General features: G+C 35.1%; 1 protein-coding gene across 1 annotated transcript in view; it reads left to right on the top strand.

The window, feature by feature from the left end:
* The window catches only part of EDIL3 (EGF like repeats and discoidin domains 3), a 451,805-nt gene that overhangs the window by 406,962 nt on the left and 18,494 nt on the right, over positions 1 to 26,349 (top strand). The window contains exon 10 of the mRNA XM_003261571.4: positions 14,054 to 14,209. Within this exon, the coding sequence (XP_003261619.1) occupies positions 14,054 to 14,209 (156 nt within the window). The remainder of the gene's footprint in view (positions 1 to 14,053; positions 14,210 to 26,349) is intronic.

The following is a 26,349-nucleotide window of genomic DNA, read 5'->3' as shown; positions in this document are numbered from 1 at the left end:
AAACAGATATTTTTTTCTTTATGACATAATAGAGGAGTAATAGAGAAGGTAAGATTAATGCTGAGAAAATGAGGGAGCTGGTATATTTTTCCAATTTCCCTGAAATATATTTCAAAATATAGACTAAAATATATGTTAAAATTGCATTACCAAAAATAAATCTATAATATTAAGGGCAGAATGGAGAAACTCTCTGAGAATGCAGAGGAAAATAAGAAACAAATGAAATGATGAGTGAGAAAATATTACCAAAGAAACCTCAGAAATAAAAACTCAGTTTGGACAACTGGCCTTCTAGAATGAGACACCAAAAAGAAGCAGAAGCAATATTTTAAAATATAACACAAGAAAAGCTTTTGAGCATGTCTTCTCCTAGAAAACAGTCTGCAGCTTGAATGCACCAACTTTGTTCTGTCCAAAGCAATACAAGAAACCTTTATCAAGATATGTCCTGGTGGATGATGATGATTACTATTAATTTCTAGAACAAAGAGCAAACCTTGTAACAGTCACTCAGGTAGGGGGATAAAACAAAGAAGAAATAGATTATAAAACAAATAGTGTTAAAAAAATTATATTCTTAAATATATATATATTTAATATATATATATACTGTGATCCTATGTCACATGTATACACATAAAACCAAGATGGTTCAGTAAGAACAAGAAAGAATAAAAGAAAACTTGAAAGGAAAACTCAGAGAAAATTGTAGATTTAACTGATCTAATCAAGTAAATTATCTTTTTAGCCATACAGAAATATGCAATCACAAAAACAGTAATGGATACATTTGAGTATAGTAAAATTGAAAACTTGTGCTAAAAATAAAATTAAGTGAAATAGCAAATTAGAAAAAAAAATGTAATGAATATAACAGAAACCAAATATGATACTATATAAATAATTCTAAAAAATCAACAGGAAAATTTCTAATCCAATACGTAATAGACAAAGAACATGAAAGAGACTATATGTATATATAATTAGTGACACTCAACAATTAAGAAAATATAAATTAAATGCCACTTAGTGACATTTATGTAAATTAAATGTAAAAATGCCACGTTTTTTTTTATTGTACTTTAAGTTTTAGGGTACATGTGCACAATGTGCAGGTTTGTTACATATGTATCCATGTGCCATGTTGGTGTGCTGCACCCATTAACTCGTCATTTAGCATTAGGTATATCTCCTAATGCTATCCCTCCCCCCTCCCCCCACCCCACAACAGTCCCCGGAGTGTGATGTTCCCCTTCCTGAGTCCATGTGTTCTTGTTGTTCAATTCCCACCTATGAGTGAGAACATGCGGTGTTTGGTTTTTTGTCCTTGCGATAGTTTACTGAGAATGATGATTTCCAGTTTCATCCATGTCCCTACAAAGGCCATGAACTCATCATTTTTTATGACTGCATAGTATTCCATGGTGTATATGTGCCACATTTTCTTAATGCAGTCTATCGTTGTTGGACATTTGGGTTGGTTCCAAGTCTTTGCTATTGTGAATAGTGCCACAATAAACATACGTGTGCATGTGTCTTTATAGCAGCATGATTTATAGTCCTTTGGGTATGTACCCAGTAATGGGATGGCTGGGTCAAACGGTATTTCTAGTTCTAGATCCCTGAGGAATTGCCACACTGACTTCCACAATGGTTGAACTAGTTTACAGTCCCACCAACAGTATAAAAGTGTTCCTATTTCTCCACATCCTCTCCAGCACCTGTTGATTCCTGACTTTTTAATGATGGCCATTCTAACTGGTGTGAGATGGTATCTCATTGTGGTTTTGATTTGCATTTCTCTGATGGCCAGTGATGATGAGCATTTTTGCATGTGTTTTTTGGCTGCATAAATGTCTTCTTTTGAGAAGCGTCTGTTCATGTCCTTCACCCACTTTTTAATGGGTTTTTTTTTTTCTTGTAAATTTGTTTGAGTTCATTGTAGAGTCTGGATATTAGCCCTTTGTCAGATGAGTAGATTGCAAAAATTTTCTCCCATTTTGTAGGTTGCCTGTGCAATCTGATGGTAGTTTCTTTTGCTATGCAGAAGCTCTTTAGTTTAATTAGATCCCATTTGTCAATTTTGGCTTTTGTTGCCGTTGCTTTTGGTGTTTTAGACATGAAGTCATTGCCCATGCCTATGTCCTGAATGGTACTGCCTAGGTTTTCTTCTAGAGTTTTTATGGTTTTAGGTCTAACATGTAAGTCTTTAATCCATCTTGAATTAATTTTTGTATAAGGTGTAAGGAAGGGATCCAGTTTCAGCTTTCTACATATGGCTAGCCAGTTTTCCCAGCACCATTTATTAAATAGGAAATCCTTTCCCCATTGCTTGTTTTTGTCAGGTTTGTCAAAGATCAGATAGTTGTAGATATGTGGCATTATTTCGGAGGGCTCTGTTCTGTTCCATTGATCTATATCTCTGTTTTGGTACCAGTGCCATGCTGTTTTGGTTACTGTAGCCTCATAGTATAGTTTGAAGTCAGGTAGTGTGATGCCTCCAGCTTTGTTCTTTTGGGTTAGGATTGACTTGGTGATGCAGGCTCTTTTGTGGTTCCATATGAACTTTATAGTAGTTTTTTCCAATTCTTTGAAGAAAGTCATTGGTGGCTTGATGGGGATGGCAATGAATCTATAAATTACCTTGGGCAGTATGGCCATTTTCACGATATTGATTCTTCCAACCCATGAGCATGGAATGTTCTTCCATTTGTTTGTATCCTCTTTTATTTCATTGAGCAGTGGTTTGTAGATCTCCTTGAAGAAGTCCTTCACGTCCCTTGTAAGTTGGATTCCTAGGTATTTTATTCTCTTTGAAGCAATTGTGAATGGGAGTTCACTCATGATTTGGCTCTCTGTTTGTCTGTGATTGGTGTATAAGAATGCTTGTGATTTTTGTACATTGATTTTGTATCCTGAGACTTTGCTGAAGTTGCTGATCAGCTTACGGAGACTTTGGGCTGAGACAATGGGGTTTTCTAGATGTACAATCATGTCATCTGCAAACAGGGACAATTTGACTTCCTCTTTTCCTAATTGAATACCCTTTATTTCTTTCTCCTGCCTGATTGCCCTGGTCAGAATTTCCAACACTATGTTGAATAGGAGTGGTGAAAGAGGGCATCCCTGTCTTGTGCCAGTTTCCAAGGGGAATGCTTCCAGTTTTTGCCCATTCAGTATGATATTGGCTGTGGGTTTGTCATAAATAGCTCTTATTATTTCGAGATATGTCCCATCAATACCTAATTTATTGAGAGTTTTTAGCATGAAGGGTTGTTGAATTTTGTCAAAGGCCTTTTCTGCATCTATTGAGATAATCATGTGGTTTTTGTCTTTGGTTCTGTTTATATGCTGGATTACATTTATTGAATCGCGTATGTTGAACCAGCCTTGCATCCCAGGGATGAAGCCTACTTGATCATGGTGTATAAGCTTTTTGATGTGCTGCTGGATTCGGTTGGCCAGTATTTTATTGAGGATTTTTGCATCAATGTTCATCAAGGATATTGGTCTAAAATTCTCTTTTTTTGTTGTGTCCCTGCCAGGCTTTGGTATCAGGATGATGCTGGCCTCATAAAATGAGTTAGGGAGGATTCCCTCTTTTTCTATCGATTGGAATAGTTTCAGAAGGAATGGTACCAGTTCCTCCTTGTACCTCTGGTAGAATTCGGCTGTGAATCCATCAGGTCCTGGACTCTTTCTGGTTGGTAAGCTATTGATTATTGCCACAATTTCAGGGACTGTTATTGGTCTATTCAGAGATTCAACTTCTTCCTGGTTTAGTCTTGGGAGGGTGTATGTGTCAAGGAATTTATCCACTTCTTCTAGATTTTCTAGTTTATTTGCATAGAGGTGTTTGTAGTATTCTCTGATGGTAGTTTGTATTTCTGTGGGATCGGTGATGATATCCCCTTTATCATTTTTTATTGCATCTATTTTATTCTTCTCTCTTTTCTTCCTTATTAGTCTTGCTAGCGGTCTATCAACTTTGTTGATCTTTTCAAAAAACCAGCTCCTGGATTCATTAATTTTTTGAAGGGTTTTTTGTGTCTCTATTTCCTTCAGTTCTGCTCTGATTTTAGTTATTTCTTGCCTTCTGCTAGCTTTTGAATGTGTTTGCTCTTGCTTTTCTAGTTCTTTTAATTGTGATGTTAGGGTGTCAATTTTGGATCTTTCCTGCTTTCTCTTGTGGGCATTTAGTGCTATAAATTTCCCTCTACACACTGCTTTAAATGTGTCCCAGAGATTCTGGTATGTTGTGTCTTTGTTCTCGTTGGTTTCAAAGAACATCTTTATTTCTGCCTTCATTTCGTTATGTACCCAGTAGTCTTTCAGGAGCAGGTTGTTCAGTTTCCATGTAGTTGAGTGGTTTTGAGTGAGTTTCTTAATCCTGAGTTCTAGTTTGATTGCACTGTGGTCTGAGAGACAGTTTGTTATAATTTCTGTTCTTTTACATTTGCTGAGGAGAGCTTTACTTCCAACTATGTGGTCAATTTTGGAATAGGTGTGGTGTGTTGCTGAAAAAAATGTATATTCTGTTGATTTGGGGTGCAGAGTAATGTAAATGTCTATTAGGTCTGCTTGGTGCAGAGCTGAGTTCAATTCCTGGGTATCCTTGTTAACTTTCTGTCTTGTGGATCTGTCTAATGTTGACAGTGGGGTGTTAAAGTCACCCATTATTATTGTGTGGGAGTCTAAGTCTCTTTGTAGGTCACTCAGGACTTGCTTTATGAATCTGGGTGCTCCTGTATTGGGTGCATATATATTTAGGATAGTTAGCTCTTCTTGTTGAATTGATCCCTTTACCATTATGTAATGGCCTTCTTTGTCTCTTTTGATCTTTGTTAGTTTAAAGTCTGTTTTATCTGAGACTAGGATTGCAACGCCTGCCTTTTTTTGTTTTCCATTTGCTTGGTAGATCTTCCTCCATCCTTTTATTTTGAGCCTATGTGTGTCTCTGCACATGAGATGGGTTTCCTGAATACAGCACACTGATGGGTCTTCACTCTTCATCCAATTTGCCAGTCTGTGTCTTTTAATTGGAGCATTTAGTCCATTTACATTTAATGTTAATATTGTTATGTGTGAATGTGATCCTGTCATTATGATGTTAGCTGGTTATTTTGCTCCTTAGTTGATGCAGTTTCTTCCTAGCCTCGATGATCTTTACAATTTGGCATGATTTTGCAGTGGCTGGTACCGGTTGTTCCTTTCCATGTTTAGTGCTTCCTTCAGGAGCTCTTTTAGGGCAGGCCTGGTGGTGACAAAATCTCTCAGCATTTGCTTGTCTGTGAAGTATTTTATTTCTCCTTCACCTATGAAGCTTAGTTTGGCTGCATATGAAATTCAGGGTTGAAAACTCTTTTCTTGAAAAATGTCGTATATTGGCCCCCACTCGCTTCTGGCTTGTAGAGTTTCTGCCGAGAGATCCGCTGTTAGTCTGATGGGCTTCCCTTTGTGGGTAACCTGACCTTTCTCTCTGGCTGCTCTTAATATTTTTTCCTTCATTTCAACTTTGGTGAATCTGACAATAATGTGTCTTGGAGTTGCTCTTCTCGAGGAGTATCTTTGTGACATTCTCTGTATTTCCTGAATTTGAATGTTGGCCTGCCTTGCTAGATTGGGGAAGTTCTCCTGGATAATATCCTGCATAGTGTTTTCCAGCTTGGTTCCATTCTCCCCGTCACTTTCAGGTACACCAGTCAGACGTAGGTTTGGTCTTTTCACATTTTCCCATATTTCTTGGAGGCTTAGTTCATTTCTTTTTATTCTTTTTTCTCTAAACTTCCCTTCTTGCTTCATTTCATTCATTTCATCTTGCATTGCTGATACCCTTTCTTCCAGTTGGTCGCATCGGCTCCTGCGGCTTCTGCAATCTTCGCGTAGTTCTTGAAACTTGGCTTTCAGCTCCATCAGCTCCTTTAAGCACTTCTCTTTATTGGTTATTCTAGTTATACCTTCATCTAATTCTTTTTCAAAGTTTTTAACTTCTTTGCTTTTGGCATGAATTTCCTCCTGTAGCTCGGAGTAGTTTGATCTTCTGAAGCCTTCTTCTCTCAACTCGTCAAAGTCATTCTCTGTCCAGCTTTGTTCTGTTGCTGGTGAGGAACTGCGTTCCTTTGGAGGAGGAGAGGCGCTCTGCTTTTTAGAGTTTCCAGTTTTTCTGCTCTGTTTTTTCCCCATCTTTGTGGTTTTATCTACTTTTGGTCTTTGATGATGGTGATGTACAGATGGGTTTTTGGTGTGGATGTCCTTTCTGTTTGTTAGTTTTCCTTCTAACAGACAGGACCCTCAGTGCAGGTCTGTTGGAGTTTGCTAGAGGTCCACTCCAGACGCTGTTTGCCTAGGTGTCAGCAGTGGTGGCTGCAGAACAGCGGATTTTTGTGAACCACGAATGCTTCTGCCTGATTGTTCCTCTGGAAGTTTTGTCTCAGAGGCGTACCTGGCCATGTGAGGTGTCAGTCTGCCCCTACTGGGGGGTGCCTCCCAGTTAGGCTGCTCGGGGGTGAGGGACCTACTTGAGGAGGCAGTCTGCCTGTTCTCAGATCTCCAGCTGTGTGCTGGGAGAACCACTACTCTCTTCAAAGCTGTCAGACAGGGACATATAAGTCTGCAGAGGTTACTGCTGTCTTTTTGTTTGTCTGTGCCCTGACCCTAGAGGTGGAGCCTACAGAGGCAGGCAGGCCTCCTTGAGCTGTGGTGGGCTCCACCCAGTTCGAGCTTTCCAGCTGCTTTGTTTACCTAATCAAGCCTGGGCAATGGCGGGCGCCCCTCCCCCAGCCTCGCTTCCGCCTTGCAGTTTAATCTCAGACTGCTGTGCTAGCAATCAGCCAGACTCTGTGGGCGTAGGACCCTCCGAGCCAGATGTGGGATATAATCTCCTGGTGTGCCGTTTTTTAAGCCCGTCAGAAAAGCGCAGTATTAGTGTGGGAGTGACTCAATTTTCCTGGTGCCATCTGTCATCCCTTTCTTTGACTAGGAAAGGGAACTCCCTGACCTCTTGCACTTCCCAAGTGAGGCAATGCCTGGCCCTGCTTCGGCTGGGGCATGGTGCCCTTCACCCAATGTCCTGCGCCCACTGTCTGGTACCCCCTAGTGAGATGAACCCAGTACCTCAGATGGAAATGCAGAAATCACCCGTCTTCTGCGTCACTCACGCTGGGAGCTGTAGACCAGAGCTCTTCCTATTCGGCCATCTTGCATCACTAACACCACTTTTCAATTGTTGAAAAATATACAGAAAGTTAAGCGCACATATTCTCACTTGTGTAGAAGCTAAAAAAAGTTGATCTCATAGAAGTAAAAAGTAGAACACAGGATATTACAGACTGGGAATTTGGAGGGCATGGGAAGTTAGGGAGAGATTTGATAAAGGAAAAAAGATTACAGCTAGATAGGAGAAATAATTTCTAGTTTCCTATACCACTGTCAGATAACTATAGTTAACCGTAATATACTATATGGTTTCAAATAGTTACAAGGCGGATTCTGAACAAAAAGAAATGATAAATGTTTGAAATGATAGATATGCTGATTACCCTGATCTGATCTTTAGACATTGCAGTATCAATACATCACTAGATACCTCATAAATATGTACAATTATTATGTATCAGTTTTTTAAAAAATAAAATGTATTTAAATGTAAAATTTTATTTAAAAATGGGATTGATGTGTAAAGAGTTACTTTATATAGCAGATGGAAGAGTGTAATTTTCCTGAAGACAAATGAAACAATGTGTATCACATTTCAAATGCCAGGTTCTTAGTGTCTATAAGGAAACGTTGCACCAGTGGGCAAACAAATACAAATACACATGAGAGTCGAGTCGGTTTTTCTTCTGATAGTAAAAGAATTGGAAACAAATTAAATGAACATCAACAAGGGATTGGTTATATAATTTTCATATTCATTCATGCACACACAATACAGAATGTTATATAGTCATTAGGAATTACTATTATTTATATGTGTTTATTACTTTTATGTTTAAAAGGCCTTTTTTGTTTATCGTTAAAATCATTTTCTTTGACCAAGTAGCCTTAATTATTTGAATTTATGCTGTAGGAATGAAGAGATATGTGGCCCAGGATGAAAAGACTATGATTGTATGGGAATGTTAATTTTAATAGAAAAATTAAAGATGGAGGGAGTAAATGTTTTATAGTAAGTTAAATGATTGTAGTAACTCCTTAAAATGACATACTAGGTTTAAATAAATACATATATATTAAAAACAGACAATATAAAAATATTTTAATAATATAATTACTATTGAACTATTAAGAAATAAAGAGTAAACTAATTGCCTGCAAATATGCATGAAAAGCGTAACCAACATCTGGTAACCAACAATATTTTTTCAAATGCCAAGAACAACAAATTTGTCTGAAAGCATATTTGAATTGAGAAGGAAGGCATTGATTGTATCTCATGGTAACACAGACTTGTTTTTAAATCTTTCTATTAATAAATTTTTCTTCAGAGCATATATCTTATTCATAATGAAAAAGACAATTAAAATTTAGAATGTTAAGTATAAAATATTCATAATTATCATGTTACCTCCCATTCTCAGTGAAAAATGTGCAGTTGAACTACTTGCATGATTCTAAATAAATTCTTTTAAAAATTAATAGTTACAAGCTGACAACAATCATAGGTTGTAGTTCAGATTGACATATGGCATTGTTCATGTTGTAATTGCAGGTAATTGTTAAGTACAAAATTATCTCAATTTTGTCTTCAGGCAAATGATGCCTGTATATTTGGAATGTCTACAATATGCCAGGTGTCCTACAAAACTCACAGCTGAATGATCACTTGGGATTAGAACATTTGTTTATTGCACCATACATGTGTTGTACATGGTTTTACATGTGAAAAAATACCATAACACACCAATACAACTGAAAACTTCATCCTTTGACAGATTATTTCATGGTATGAGTTTTTGGTTTTAGCTATTGTATTTTTACTATATTACATGAAAAAAGCAATTGCTATGTTAAATGTTTTAAAATGTTGTTGAAAATTAAAATTTTTTTAGTAAAGGGGAGAATGCAATAATGAGCGCTAGAACGCTTATGTTATCCGGCCTCAATCATGTTTTAAGGATTCCAAACTTTAGATCAGAACTAGATCAAATCAGATACAGGAGCTAAATATTTCAGATTATTAATCACATTAACAAGTTGGCCTGCAAATATGGACTACAAGTGTAGCCAACATCTGATAACCAGCAATATTGTCCAAATACCAAGTACCATTAATTATGTGCCTTAAATGTAACTGGGACTAACTACAATTGTTTTGTGTAATTTTAAGATAAAACATTCTGTATCGAAACCAAATGTTATTAAATACTTTGTAAGTCAGTTTTCAAATACTGTGCTAGTTAACCATATTAGCTTCAAAGTCATTTCTGTTTAATGAGTTAATTTTACAAACTCTATGAAGTCATAAAATACACAATTCAGAATAAATGATATGAAGGCACAAACGAGCATTTTAGATGTAGCTGAGTGGCACAATTCTGTGATGAAACTGGCCTGTGTTCACACTTCTTGCACACTTATTTATCTGTATCACTTTTCATTGTCCTCACCCCTTCAAGAATGTCTTCACGAAAATCAACTTAATTTTCCAGTCTGCCCTATCTTCTTCCAGGGAGCTGTGATGAGGGTGCTGTGCAGATGTCTGAAATGAAGTTTATCTTTAACTTCCTCAAACAAATGCTCAAATGCTCACATAATTCTATGCCATTTGTCTAAGTTAGACACACTCTAAAAATATTTATGCTTTGCCAAAACATTACAGGATATTTTACAACAAAAAAGTTTATATTCCCACAGAACTCTCATGCCATACTTTTTGTTTACTGTTGAATCATTTAATCCTTTCTCCTTAAGTATCCTCCCTCTTGTTTTCATTCTTAGAGTGAAATAAGTAACTCAATAGGATTTGGAATCTATTTTCTCTTTTAATATTACTTTAGAGCTGTATCTCCATTGCATCACAATCAGTATTTAAATAGAGATGCATAATATATAAAATTTGTTATTTTATTTATTTTATTTATTTTGAGATGACATCTGGCTCTGTTGCCCAGGCTGGAGTACAGTGGCACAATCTCAGCTTGCTGAAACCTCCACCTCCCAGGCTGAAGCCCTCCTCCCACCTCAACCTCCCAAGTACGTGGGACTACAGGTGCATGCCACCACGCCCAGCTAGTTTGTAATTTTTGTAGAGGTGGGGTTTTACCATGTAGCCCAGACTGGTCTAGAACTCCTGAGCTCAAACCATCTGCCCCTCGGCCTCCCAAAGTGCTGGGATTACAGGCGTGAACCACCATACCCAGACTGTTACATTATTTTTAGTTAACCATTTCACCCATAAATGGCAATTTCAGGTTTTTCAAAATTTGTCTTCTTTAAGTAAAGGTAAAATAACTATTTTTGTATATATCCTGAGATGGTGAGCAAAATATTTTATGATCCAGAACTTGTTTCTAGAACAATCTAGCCACCCATTTCCCTGTTTCCATTTCCTTCTAACAAGATATTATGAAACATATATTAAATTCTTCCCTCAGATTTCTTAATTTCATGATGTTACCAAAGTCTTCCATAGTGCTTACTATAGTCTACGTATTGCTATACCTACTTCTGTACACACGATAAATATTACCTCATCTTATTCTCATAAATTCCTATGAGAATTGTTATCCTCATTTCTCAGATCAGGAAGTTGGGAGGTAGAGAGGTAAAGTAGCATGTCCAAGATCCTTGAGCCAATTTGGGACCCCAGACCACCCAGTTCCATTAGAGTAGGCTGACTCTTAGCATCAAATTCCTTAAGATTGGAGAGGATTTTTTGCTACTTGCCTTCTTCAGTAAAAATTGATGGATGCCACAGTGACACTGTGTTTCCTTGACACTGTGTCAAGGAAAAATCCTCATAGAAAAACTAGAGAAAGGTAGCTAGAATTTTCTGCTCTGATACATAGTGACATTCATAGCCATGAACTGGTTCTTGTCCATAGAACATACTTAAGAAGGAGTCCCAACTGAATTCAGCAAAACGTTTGTTGAGCGCCTGTTATATGTAAGACACATTTAAGGCAGATCCACACATGAAGTGCATGCAGTGCATGAAGCCAAATATCTACCCATGAGCCAGCTCAGTGCCCTAAATCGTCTGCCCTATTTTAGCCAAATTTGGGGAGGTGAGGATTTAAAAGACCAGATGGTATTTTGTCCAGCATATTTGCAGCTCAACTTTCACCCCAAAGATCTTCAAGAGGGCAGAGTGGTCCTAGACCAGGGGCAAGCATTAAGTCCTAAGGAATGGGCTTTTCTAGAATCATTCTGCATGCCGAACTCTGGGGTTATGTGGTCTGAGTGCCTCTCAGGGTGAGTTCTGCACATGCCCTCTGTCAGCAACCTCATGTTCAGTGTGAGGTGCTGATTATTTTTGTACTGAAAGAAGGTTTGCTTAGGCCTTGTACTCTAAGTTTAATGTAGCAAATTTTAGGACAAAATCCAGCTTTAAACAGATTGCTGACTATTTACGTGGAGAAGGTGGCTTAACTGGAACAAAAAAGAAAAACATTTCTAGATAGAAAAAAAATTGTTGCAGAAGGGGAGCAGTTAGAGTGGGAGAAAAACATATCTGTTGGAATGTGCCAAGACACACAACTTAGGGAGAAAACATCTCCACCCAGCAGGAAACCCAGCTGACTTTAAAAAGTACCGCAGAAAAGGGGATGTTAGAAAACTCCTCAATGCATCATCTTAGCTAAGGACTTATAGAAGTTTAGGATCTGAGGAATTTCAGCCTGGAGGTGATCATATTCTTGGTGACACTGTTTGAGTTCCTGTGTGTTGACTGCCTGTGATAGCAAAACACTGACTCCGTTCTTTAAGATTTTTTTTTCCATGTATAAAGTGCCAGCAACATTAAGAACACTTTGAAGAAGAGCAGCTTTGCCCCACTGTCTCCGATCAATTAGGTTTGGATTTAGGACAACAAAAGCAATCTATATTTTAAAGCCCAGACAGCTGAAGAACAGAGAGGAAATTCATGATAAAACACAGGGCTTTACTAATATTATAAATCCAGGATTGTTTTTGTATGACTTAAATTGCTGTAAGTTTGACGAGTGTGGTGATGCTTTAGAAATTTCTTAAGGAGTCACAGAGAGTGGAAAGAAATCATTGAGTGAAAATATAAATGATCAATGAGTAATCACTCACTGAGAAAATCAATGACTGATCCGTTATGCTAAGAATCTCTATGTATGGTGGACCTTTGATTTGAATCTGTGATATTCCTCTATTCACTGTTTATTTTTGGATCACACACCATATTATGTTACATCTGTTGATATTAAATTCTTCTTCTGTAAAGTGGAATTAATATCCTACCTTGCATGGTTATTGGGAGGATTAAATGAGGACACACAAGAAAACATTTGCACAATGTGAGACATCAACCATTTCCTTCCCAGGATATCATAGTTTTGCCATCCTGCATTACTGCTGGACACACAAGACATTTTAGATAATATAATACATGTTTAGAAAAATAAGCAAAAAATTTGATTTTTGAAAATGTTTAAATAATTAAAGGTGGTCTTTTGTCCTAATCCATCACACAACTTGAGCCAAAAGTCTTTAACACATGTTCCAAAAAGTTAACAGAAAGCTCATGTGAATTCAAAAATGTTGAATATTCACAGGCTGTGACACATTGGAAACTGTTTCACACCTTTGCTGATGGGCATCTGTGTCACTAAATATGGTCTTATTCTATGCATTCTCTCTAGCTCTCTCTTCTCATTCATGGCCTGTATCTGACCCATGACTATCTATTTGTGGCTACCTTACATCTCACAGGATAGAGGACCTGAAATAGAAACAAAAGGACATAGTGGTTGAAAGCACTAAGATCACACATGGGATCATGACAGTTAAAGATGATAAGATCAAGGATGTAGCAAGGCACTTAGTCATAGGAAATAGGTGGAAGTAAGTGGCTATTGCAGGATGAGAGAGGAAGCCGTAGATCAAGGAACATAAACATAAAAGGTAAAGATCTTACAAGTTGTCCACATAGAAAACAAAGTTTTCTAGATTTTTAAAAAATTAGCATTATATAAGATGTAAAAAAATGCAGGAATGAATTAGAGAAAAATAAGGAAAATATTGAACTATTCTATATTACGTATTCTTTGATGAAAATGTTTCCTATCTTTTTGCATATCAATTACATTTTGATGATTTTAAAGCTTACTAAATTTCCATGGGTCTCATGCCCTTTAAAGTATGTATTTTGCAGAAAAGAACACATTATGAGCATAGACTGTACAAGTCAGGAATGCATATATTTAATCCTTCTTCATTTTTGAAGAATATTTGCCTTCCTCCTCAATCATTTTAGAATTGTAGTTTTCTAAAAGGGGGTTTTCACTGGACAATGATTACTATTACCCAATTATATATTATTGAATTGATTAAAATTTATGGAAACAGGATTGACTAAGATTCCATTGTGAAAATCTAATACTATTTTTGTTCCTGATGTGGACACAGCTACAATGCTATTTTTATTTTCATTGAAATGACAATAAAATCAGAAAATTGAACTATAAGTAAAGTTCTGGCAGGTAGTGGTCAATCTCAAGAAGGTCACCCCAACCAAATCTGTTCTATCTCAGTTACAAAAAAAAAAAAAAAAAAAAAAAAAAAAACACCTGCACAAATAGATGAATCCACCTAATATAAAGTTAATTGGTGGACTGAAGTCACCATGATTTGACTTTAAAATGGTAAAAATGGTTGTTCAAGGAGTCTTGGACTACATTAACCCAGTGGCAATATCAAAATTATAAGCCAATAATAGGCTCAGTCATTGGTTTCAAAATACTAATAACTAGGCAGATTTTTGGTTTTAGGATATATATAGTTTTATTCTCTTGACATCAAAAGACTTGCAAGTTACAACTTGGTTGTTGCATTTAAAGCACGTATTTTTCTTTTTTTTTAGGTGGATCTTCTTGTTCCAACCAAAGTGACTGGCATCATTACACAAGGAGCTAAAGATTTTGGTCATGTACAGTTTGTCGGCTCCTACAAACTGGCTTACAGCAATGATGGAGAACACTGGACTGTATACCAGGATGAAAAGCAAAGAAAAGATAAGGTAAGTCGGCCAAATTGGTTTATAAAGTTCAGAAGTGGAGGATCAAATTACACCCAAGTTTGACTGAATTAACTGCTTATACATCTGTACTGAAAATAGTATCCACATATGCTGAAAATATATGTTAAATGAAAAGCTTTAAAGAATAGTTCTGTAAAGGGGTTTGCAGTCTGGTATGTAATGGTGCAACCTAGAGGAAAAAATTGCTTTACTGATAACATTTTTCATATTATTAATTGCCTGAGATCTGACTATCTAAGATTCACCTAATAGTTTATAAAGGTGATAGAATCTTGAATAGTTTATCATAAGACACATGTAAATAGTTATTGCCAGAATATATGCCACTGTCATATTCATTATTAAAATAAATTCCTGATGTTAGATAAAATGTTCTTTGGAGAAAAATATTTCAAAGGTTAATGAAATTATTTTTAAACACTTATATTTTCTTAATTATTGTAACAAGTAGGAATTTTAGAAATAGAACAATTTTGATTACACAGCTCAATAACAAAAAACTCAGATGTTTTTCTGCTCCATTTCCTTCATTGTATTTTAATTCATAGGTTTGTTTTATTTTTCTTTTAAATTCATAATCTACTTTGAATTTCATATATGCACACCTCTATACACACACACTGTACAAATCAATGCCATACAATTTTTATTTTTTTTAATGTTTAGCATTTTGAGCATCTTTTCATAGTATCTATTGGTTTCAGTATCTGTGAGACCCTGGAGAATGAAAGTGCTCAAGGCCTTATCAATGACTAATTGGGATCAGATGTTTAAATATGGCCTCAGTTGGATTAGTGAAATCAAGTTAATTTGCTGCTTAGAGTCACTATGCAAGGAATGCTAGCTTTCTGAAGACATCAACAAAAGCTCTCAGATCAAGGATTTGGGGGAGAATATAACACTGCTTTATACATGTTAAACATTTGAGTTAATAATTATTTTTATGTTATGTAATCCTTTTACTTCCTTATGGTTATTGCATTATTAACTGGCAGAGGGGTTGAAAATATCTTTCTTTCTTCAAATATTCAAGGCAGAGAATTTCTAAATCTCCCCAGAAATGCTAGGGCTATATCACTGTTTAAGTGATTCAACAGTCTACATTTATTTCACACAAAATTTATTTTAGAAGAGATGTGTTTTTAGCTTTAGATTTGAAAAGCCACACCTAGTCACATGTTAACATCTCAGAACACACCCATGTAACATCTCAGGACACATGCACATTTCACATGTTAACATCTTAGAAATTGGTGTATCGTACATCACAATTTAATTGAGAGCACTTATTCTTTCGTAGATGAACATAAAATAATGGCATGATTTATAATCAATGACATCTTAAACTGAATAAATATTAGATATTTTGTAAAATTATTTTCAAACATTTTGTTAGACAAGTGTTTGCCATGATTTATTGCAAATAACTATTTCACTTCGTGTCTTTTACCTTTTACAGTAGGCATTCTGATTCAGTGTATGTTTCATAAGATTAATTTTTTTAAACTTCATAAATTATACAGACTTGAAATTAATTTTAAGACAGATGAGTATTTACTTATCCATGTGTAAGATTCAGTAAACAGCACATCTATAATAGTGAAATCTTTATATAGATTAGTTTAGGGAAGAAGCATAAAGAAAATTATGGTTAAACCATTAAACTGTTGAGATACTTTTTGTAAAAAAGTGATTTAATATGTGAGTAATTTAATTTTTCTTGTAGACTAGACATTTGCTTGTTAATGTGTTTTATTTCATTATCTCAATCTGAAACTTACATAAAATTTTTGTGTCATTTGATAGAGTTACTCAGGTTTTCTATATCTTTGCTGATTTTCTGTCTACTTGTACTATCAGTTACTGAGAAAGGAATGTGGAAATTTTCAACTGTCATTATAGATTTGTCTCTTCTTGCCATTATATCAGTGTTTGCTTGATGTATTTTGAAGCTCTGTTGATATATACATAAACAGATTTTTAATGTCCTTTTGATCAAATCAACCCTTTTTCATTAGAAAATGAAATTCTGTATCCCTGGTACTATTTTTTGCTCTGAAATCTACTTTGTGTGATATTAATAGATATCGATTAACTCCAGCTTTCTTTTTATGAATGCTACCTTAGCATATGGTTTTTTAGTATTTTTTCATCCTTTTACTTTTAACCTATTTGTACTCAATATTTGAAAAGTATTCCTTCTATGCAGCATATAATTTGATCTTCTTTTGTCCAGTCTATCTCTGCTTTTCAAGTGGAGCATTTAAACAATTTATATTTAATGGGAGTATTAATGTAATTGGATTTAAATTTATCATCTTACTATTTAGTTCCTATTTGTCACATCTATTTTTTTTTTATTATTATACTTTAGGTTTTAGGGTACATGTGCACAATGTGCAGGTTTGTTACATATGTATCCATGTGCCATGTTGATTTCCTGCACCCATTAACTCGTCATTTAGCATTAGGTATATCTCCTAATGCTGTCCCTCCCCTCTCCCACCAACCCACAACAGTCCCTGGAATGTGATGTTCCCCTTCCTGTGTCCATGAGTTCTCATTGTTCAATTCCCACCTATGAGTGAGAACATGCGGTGTTTGGTTTTTTGTCCTTGCGATAGTTTACTGAGAATGATGTTTTCCAGTTTCATCCATGTCCCTACAAAGGACACGAACTCATCATTTTTTATGGCTGCATAGTATTCCATGGTGTATATGTGCCACATTTTCTTAATCCAGTCTATCGTTGTTGGACATTTGGGTTGGTTCCAAGTCTTTGCTATTGTGAATAGTGCCGCAATAAACATACGTGTGCATGTGTCTTTATAGCAGCATGATTTATAGTCCTTTGGGTATATACCCAGTAATGGGATGGCTGGGTCAAATGGTATTTCTAGTTCTAGATCCCTGAGGAATCGCCACACTGACTTCCACAATGGTTGAACTAGTTTACAGTCCTACCAACAGTGTAAAAGTGTTCCTATTTCTCCACATCCTCTCCAGCACCTGTTGTTTCCTGTTTTTTTAATGATGGCCATTCTAACTGGTGTGAGATGGTATCTCACTGTGGTTTTGATTTGCATTTCTCTGATGGCCAGTGATGATGAGCATTTCTTCATGTGTTTTTTGGCTGCATAAATGTCTTCTTTTGAGAAGTGTCTGTTCATGTCCTTTGCCCACCTTTTGATGGGGTTGTTTGTTTTTTTCTTGTAAATTTGTTTGAGTTCATTGTAGATTCTGGATCTTAGCCCTTTGTCAGATGAGTAGGTTGCAAAAATTTTCTCCCATTCTGTAGGTTGCCTGTTCACTCTGATGGTAGTTTCTTTTGCTGTGCAGAAGCTCTTTAGTTTAATTAGATCCCATTTGTCAATTTTGGCTTTTGTTGCCATTGCTTTTGGTGTTTTAGACATGAAGTCCTTGCCCACACCTATGTCCTGAATGCTATTGCCTAGGTTTTCTTGTAGGATTTTAATGGTTTTAGGTCTAACATTTAAGTCTTTAATCCATTTTGAATTAATTTTTGTATAAGGTGTAAGGAAGGCATCCAGTTTCAGCTTTCTACATATGGCTAGCCAGTTTTCCCAGCACCATTTATTAAATAGGGAATCCTTTCCCCATTTCTTGTTTTTGTCAGGTTTGTCAAAGATCAGATAGTTGTAGATATGCGGCATCATTTCTGAGGGCTCTATTCTGTTCCATTGATCTATATCTCTGTTGTGGTACCAGTACCATGCTGTTTTGGTTACTGTAGCCTTGTAGTATAGTTTGAAGTCAGGTAGCGTGATGCCTCCAGCTTTGTTCTTTTGGCTTAGGATTGACTTGGCGATGCGGGCTCTTTTTTGGTTCCATATGAACTTTAAAGTAGTTTTTTCCAATTCTGTGAAGAAAGTCATTGGTAGCTTGATGGGGATGGCATTGAATCTATAAATTACTTTGGGCAGTATGGCCATTTTCACGATATTGATTCTTCCAACCCATGAGCATGGAATGTTCTTCCATTTGTTTGTATCCTCTTTTATTTCACTGAGCAGTGGTTTGTAGTTCTCCTTGAAGAGGTCCTTCACATCCCTTGTAAGTTGGATTCCTAGGTATTTTATTCTCTTTGAAGCAATTGTGAATGGGAGTTCACTCATGATTTGGCTCTCTGTTTGTCTGTGATTGGTGTACAAGAATGCTTGTGATTTTTGTACATTGATTTTGTATCCTGAGACTTTGCTGAAGTTGCTAATCAGCTTAAGGAGATTTTGGGCTGAGACAATGGGATTTTCTAGATATACAATCTTGTCACATCTATTTTTGTTTGTTATTCCTATTTTTGCACTCTTTTAGATTAATCAAATTTTCAGTGATTCCATTTTAGTCATATTCGTTGAATTATCAGCCATAACATTTTGCTATTTTTGTGATTGCTTCAGGATTTGTGATATATATTTTAAACTTTTGAAATCCACCTTCAAATGAATGTTAAGGCCCAGAAACTTACCTCCATAAACACAAGCAAAATAGATTATAGCTATTAATCCACATATTTAGGAACTGTAATTATTGTAACATACAATTTGGACATGAGCAAAATAAATCTTTTTTAAATTGATGTATCATACTTGTACATATTTGAGGTGCTACATATGATATTTTAATACATGCATATGGTGTGTAATGATCACATCAGCGTTATTGGGATATCCATCACCTCAAACATCGAACCAAAATAAATATTATTTTTAAGAAAAAATAGACTCTACTAGGCAAGTTGGAAAACTGTGAAAGTAGATTGATGCATACTATTTACTAAAAATAATGTGAGCTGGAATTCTCCTGTGAGACCATAAAGCACACTATTATTCATATAATATAAATTTTTTAATGAAACCATTTTTATGTTATAAATATATGATAATTGGCTAAACTCAGCCAATTTAACTGGTAGTTTTAAAAAGAAATCTAACCAGTTTGCTTTTAATATTGTAATTAATTAGGCATAATGAAGAAAAGCCTAAGATAAAAGCCTAAGTTTGTTATTTACTATTGAAGAAGACAACTGACACCAATAAACTGTAGATAAAAATTCAATAATTAGTATTATTATAAGGAAATTTTTTATGGGGAAGAAGGAATTACAGAGTGTTAGATCTCTCCATCTTTACATAGAAAAGAATTTTATGAAACAAATGAGAAAATGCATTGCCTAAGTTATTTAAACACTTGAAAATATAGTCATTTTATATGTAAATATACATATATATCAATAAAATATGTTTTTGATAGGTATCAAAATAACTCTTTTGCTTTATTTCTACTAGTTCTACTAGATATTTTACGTATCATTTCATATATACTTTATAGATGTCCTCTTCTGTTTAAAAGGGCTCAATACTACTTAGCAATTAATTTTTTCTGAGGTTGAGTAAGCCATCTCCTATTGATTCTTAACATTATTTTTGTCTTGTTTTCCATGGTTACTTTCCATAAGAGGAAAAAAAAGTCTTCAATATTTACAAGTGCCAATTCAACCACAAGCTTTCATCCAGATAAATATAATAGATGAATTGAATGTTTCAGGGCAAAACGTGTGTCTGCGAGATGTTTTATAGATGCACTTTTCAGACAGAAATATGTATAAACAAAAGCTTGTAAGTCTTCTTTTGTGCTGTTTGTTTTTATTGACTGCTTGCTTTAATAGATTTTTGGAGTGTGGGTGTGGAAGCCTAATGTAGATCCAGACACAGATTACTTCAGAAAAGTAATCTGAAAATAAATGCAATTTTCTAGGTTTACAGTAAGTGGTATAAAACTCTAAAATGTATCAATGGCCTTTTTGTTTTTATTAATCAGAATGACTAAGCCTCAGAAAAGCAATATATGGCATACAAACAGGAATATCTAAATATATGTAATAAATATACATGTGTACACACACATGCCAAAAGTCAACTGAAGAAAAATAATACTCTGTTCTCCTTATTGAGATGTCAGTTTTTGAATACCCTCCCATAGCATTCACAAGAATTGCAGTTTACTTTAGTATTGTTTTTTAGCTAAATTCCACATTAAATCTCTTATAATTGAGCCTATGATGACACTCTCATTACAGTCCATACATTTTTATTTTCCCCTTACTAGTCTACAGCATTTTCTAACATTTAACTAACTTTTATATTTCTCTACAGCATTAATTCAGGTACATTTTTATTTGAAAGTCAAATGTTCCTTTGCTCTTATGAAAGTGACATTTGTTTTATACGCTTGGAGCTGTTTTTTACGGCATTTAGCAGGAAAACTGCAAAACTTTACAAACACTTTCAGTATTTAATTTTTCAGGTTATAAGCCAAAGTAAAGCAATAATAAATTTCAGGAAGAGTACTTATATGGAAAAATTAGAAATAAAAATGGGTTTTCTCATCCAATATATTAGTCATAACATCATAGTGTTTAAATAAGTCTGAATTCACACCATAGGAGCTTTCTTTTCTCAGGAATAAAGAAGCTGGTAATACTCCATTTCATCTCCCTCCCTAAAATTATCGAGGGTTTTGTAAAAGCATAAGTTGAAAAGTTGAAACTTTACCTGGATTTTCCAAAACAGAAAACAAAATCTCCTGTTTCCAATAATACTTTCTTGGTCCTTAAAGATGAATCACACATATATTCATCAAGAAATAAACTGCAATATCTTGGTGAACTCTCTAATTCAGTAGTTACCATAATTGTCTGATTATGGCACTCATGAGGAGAGCTTGTTTAAAGATACATATTTCTGGGCCCTGCTTCAGACTCTCTGGAGATGAGCTGGAAATCTAAATGTTTACAGAGGCCCCAGCTAATTTAAATAATAAGCAAGTGTGTGAAAAATGACTAATTGATGCCAAAAACAAAATTAAATTTTTGAAACTAAGTGTAGTTTTCTGTTTTTCTAGTGAGAATTGAATTTTTTATTATTATTCTTTAGGACTTTGGCCTCTAAGTGGTCAGAGGAAGTCAGTGTGAATCAATGTTTCTAAAAATAAGATTAAATGTTAATAAGTTTGCCAATTCCCTTACGAAAATCACAAAGTAAACACTAGCTTTAAACAAATTTTAAATTGAAATAATATATTTAAATAGTTTAGGATGCCGATTAGATGGGGGGATCATCTAGAAGGAGGTGAAGTTTATATTCATTCAATTGTGTATTCAGTTGGCAGACTCCATGTGAGAAAAAAATCTGAATATGACACAGTCTCCCAGTCTAATGAGAAGCTCAGCAAAGGTGGAAAAACTTTGATTCAATCGTTTATTTGGGAAAGTCAAAATATAACCTACTGGGTATATTATTTGATAAAACAACTCTACGGAAGAAGTAGCACATAGATATGTCAGTTTCATAAAAGTCCATCACTCTCCAATAGAAGAAAAGAGTCCCTGGTCCTTTTCAACCTCCTTCCTTTTCTCAACATGGGTGTGAAAAATAGAAGGAGCAACATCATCAGTCCTCATTAATAAAGCTGACAGCCGTGGTCTGTATTGAAGGATATATTCAAATTCAACAGTAATTACAGATGTCACAGAGCATCCTGTCATTTCTGCTGAAGTGAGTAGTTTTGGAGAGCTGAAATTAAATTTGAATTTTTAATACCTTGAAAGTCCAACTCATGGGTAAGGCAGAGGTCAGATGAGTAGTCAATAATACTCATGCTGTTCTTTTGAAATTTGATCTGGGTGAGACACTTAGAACCTGAAGAATCCCTTAGGGAGTAAATAAAATGGAATCGTCAGTGGCAATCACAGAGGAAGATGATAGCAGGGGGAAAAGCAAAGGGAGTGAATTGTCTTTCAAGAGGGAGCAGCTGCGTGTTTCTGAGCAGCAGGATCAAGGACAGTTTCTCTCCATATTACATGGAGACCATTAGTTTCATCCATTCAGAGTCCTGTTACTCTTTTCAAATAAGGCAGAGAAGGAAAGAAAGGCGGCTGCTTTTCAAAAAGCAGTTTCCAAAAAATATATGACTTTATACAAAACACTAGGATTCAGTAATAGCAAGTGAAGTGTGCCCCTACATGATAGAAATTCATGTAGTCACTTTATTTTACTTACTGAAATATTCAGTGGCTGAGTGACTTAATTGAAACTAAAGTTAAGAAGACCATCATATTATTTCAGAATTGTCTAAAAATAAGGACATTGTTATTTATTTATTTATTTTAATTTGCATATTTTTAACTTGTGTGCCTACATAGACAGGTATGTATATTTATGGGGTACATGAGATGTTTTAATACAGGCATGCAATGTGTAATAAGCACATCATGGATATTGTTATTTAAATAAATACCATTTGGTATCAACTGTTATTCAGAAGTTTCTCTGCTTTTCTCCTTGTAATTTAATATTATGAGACCTGACTAGGATATGTGCTGGTATGCCCGAAATAGAATGGTATGCTTGTAAATTTTGCTAACGCCTCTGACCAAGAATGAAATATATCAGGAAATATCTAAGTACAGAATAATTGATTTAGCAAGTGAAAGTGGTTTGCAGGCCTAGATCTGCCTGCTGAGTTGAGAAAGGACAATCTAGTTAAGTAAACTGAATTCAGAAATCAGCATATTGTCATCAATGAGTAGTGTGATAGCAGTTGTTAAGATACACAGAGAACATAATAGGGACCCACTTATCAGAATCAATTGTGAAGCAGAGGCCTGGGATCAAAAACAAGACAGAAAAAAATGGATGCAAGTCCACAAGCAAATAGCCCTGGGTCTCCTACAAAAAGTATTATGCTTCCATTTCCACGTTTAACATAAGCTCCAAGTGTCCTACCTAGATCCAAGAACAACTAAAATGTTTGTTCTTGGATGTAGGGTAAAGAAGGGTTTAAGAGCAGGAAAGGAAGGGGAGAACAGGAGATGGGGCTTATGGGTTAGAGATGAGCAGAGAGAGGGCTAGTGCCCACTGTAAGTGCAACTGTAGAATGGAACAACTAGCTACGTGCTGGAAATAAAAGACAAACCAGAGTGACTCATTAGCCACAGGAACAACCAGAAGCCATTCTGTCTGAAGGAGCTCAGTGATTTTTTAAGAAGTCATTCAGTTTATGTGGAAACATCAATGTAAAGCTAGTTGTCCTTCTTTAAGGATTGATTTTGAGGTTTCTAAGAAAATCCTTTGTATATTATTTCACATTTTCTGATATTAAACACTGTCAATGTAAAATATGCAGTTAATTTTGGCCAATGAAGCATTTACTTTTCTTGATGGCATTTGGATGTTTTAAACTTCATCATTAAAAAACAAAAGAGCAAAAGCAGAATGCTGTCTAACAACAACTAGGTGGTAGAAACAAATATACATCAGGCAGAAAATTTATAAAATTCACCAATATTAGGGTGGGTTGGGGGCAAGGAGTAGGAATAATGTCCCTACTGCTATGACTGTTATTTAATGACAGATAACCACCTAATACAGATGCTATGAAACATCGTTCTCAATAAATTTACGGAGAAAGCAGAAAACAAGTCAGGATAATACAGTAACAAAGAATAAATATATGCTTATTGTTTTTTCTTGCTAATTATCTTTTTTCTCCAAAACTCAGAGTTACATTTTCAGGGAGTTTGATAAGCTCCCTTAAAATTTGAAACAATACGGATTTTCTAGTTAGCACATGTTTCTGCAAAAAAGGAAAAAGTATGTGTGAAAAACATAAGGAATATGTTAAATAGCAGTATTATCAAAGTAAAATATTCATAAATGAAAAATAATTTAAATGTTGTTTATTATTACATGCTTTATTACCTTACTTTTCCCAGTGCTCAAATGCCAAAAAAGTTAAAATCTTATTTTTATCTTCTCAATCTTCCATCACTCATCAGAAATCACTAAAAACATGTACACTTAAAATTCTGAATACCTGATGTTTATGTGTGGCTTATTTATTAATAGACCTAATTGCATAATGACAATATTTCTCAATGAAAAAAATTACTCATGCTTTTAAGGCATTCTTATACAACTACTAAGAAAACTCATCAAGGGTTAGCCCAACTGTGACTCTATGCATTGATTAAAAATGCTAACATATTAAAAATATTGATGAGTGATTAGCTCCCCAGTAGAATGATTGACTATCAAACTTTAATAAATTATTTAAGATTCAGTGTTGTTATCATTCATTAAGAGGTAGTGATGAAGCTGATGAAAGCAGGAGATGTTAACTGAGAGAAAATTAGCATTTTTAACAGAAAAAACTACGATGCTATTTTAGGTGAATCTGATAGTTTTCTTTCCTACTAGGAAAACAAGTACTCGATCAATCTGAGTATGATAGAAACTATGTAATTATTTTTATTGTTGAAGTATGCATTAACCATTGACTAGTGGTGTTAGTCTAATTTGTATTACTATTAAGGAATGCCTAAGACTGGGTAATTTATAAAGAAAGGAGGTTTATTTGGCTCATGGTTCTATAGGCTGTGCAAAAATGGCAACAGAATCTGCTTGGCTTCTGGTGAGGCATCAGGAAGCTTTTTTTACTCATGGCGGAAGTCAAAGAGGGAGCAGGCTCATCACATGGCAAGAGAGGGAGCAAGAGAGAGAGGAGAAGGTGCCACATTATTTTTTTAACAACCAGCTCTTCTGTGAACTAATAGAGCAAGAACTCATTCAATACAATAGGGAGGGCACCAAGCCATACATGAGGGATCTGCCCCCATGACCCAGCACCTCCCTCTATCCTACACCTCCAACATTGAGGATCGCATTTTGACATGAGATTTGGAGGGGACAAATATCCAAACTATATCAATTAGAATATAGCAGAAATTTCAACCCATTTTATTTCTAAATAATCACCAAACAACTAATATTTTGATCATTCATTATATGGTAAAAAATGCTCAAGGACATTAGTTCTACATGATACATATGCCATTTTTACTAGCCACCATCACCCATCAGCTGCAATATGTTAAGCAATTAAAAATCTCCCCTTTAACACTTTCACAATGACTTAATTAATGTGGCAGTATTTTTCTACTTTTTCACAGTTTAAATATGAAGAAGAACAAATGACACCTGTCATATACCCATGTTTATGGAAAACTATAAAAAGATTTCTGAATTTGCCACACCCTATAAAGTTAATCATTTGGCAGTGATTTTTATGTAGTTCCTTTGGTTGAATCTCAAAGAGAAAGTGTGTTAATATGTATAGAGCACTCTTGGGACAAACACACCTGTAATAAGCCCTTTGGGGACACTTATCAAAGAGGCAACACATTTCTCATCATCAAAAAGCTTCTGGCATAATTTGAGACACACAACTGATTAAAAAATAACTAACAAAAGACAGATACAGTGATTATACCTGTGTGAAGAGGCATTCCTCTCAGTTTTTCTGAAGCTGTGAGCAGAGGACCAAACTCAGAAAACTGAACACAAGAACTAATTTCCCTATTTCCAATAAAGTTAGAAACAAAATCAATTTTGAACAGATAAATGAAATGTCTGATATTTAATAATAATTAAAGGAAGACATTCCTCATATATGAGTGAAAATAATATAACTTTTACATAACAAAATTGTACTTTTATTTCTTTTCTTCCTTTCGGTAATACCCCAATAGCCATAAGTAATAGCAAAGTTTACTTTTCTCTTCTGAGATCAAGTATATTTTAATAATAATATGCCCTCAACTCATTAAGAAAAGAAAAAAAGACTCAAAATTTAGCTTATCCCAAAGAAGAGTTAGTGACTGCTCAGCTTAGGTCTAGTGTTCCTCATGTTCTTCATATAGTGTTGCCAGATTTGGCAAATAAAAATACCGACAGCTAGTTAAATTTGAATTCAGACAAATGATACATTCTTTAGTATGAATATATTCAAAACATTTGATCTTGGAACCTTGTTCCCAGTTAAGATCTTCTATGTCTTGTAGCTGGACCAGATCGTCTACTGAGGATACTCAGGAGAGAGGATAAAGGAGAATGTCTACTTTCTGTGCCTAGGCAATACACGCTCACACTCACACCTAGGCACCCTGCTTCAGCTGTATGATTCCACTTTGCCACCTCTGCATCCATCTCCAGGATTGTCTTCTCTCACTCCCTAATACTCTTTTTCTCCTCATCACCAGT

Source organism: Nomascus leucogenys, chromosome 2 (genome assembly GCF_006542625.1).
Source record: "Nomascus leucogenys isolate Asia chromosome 2, Asia_NLE_v1, whole genome shotgun sequence".
In the NCBI taxonomy this organism is placed as follows: Eukaryota; Metazoa; Chordata; class Mammalia; order Primates; family Hylobatidae; genus Nomascus; species Nomascus leucogenys.
This window is presented reverse-complemented; position numbering and strand designations above follow the sequence as displayed.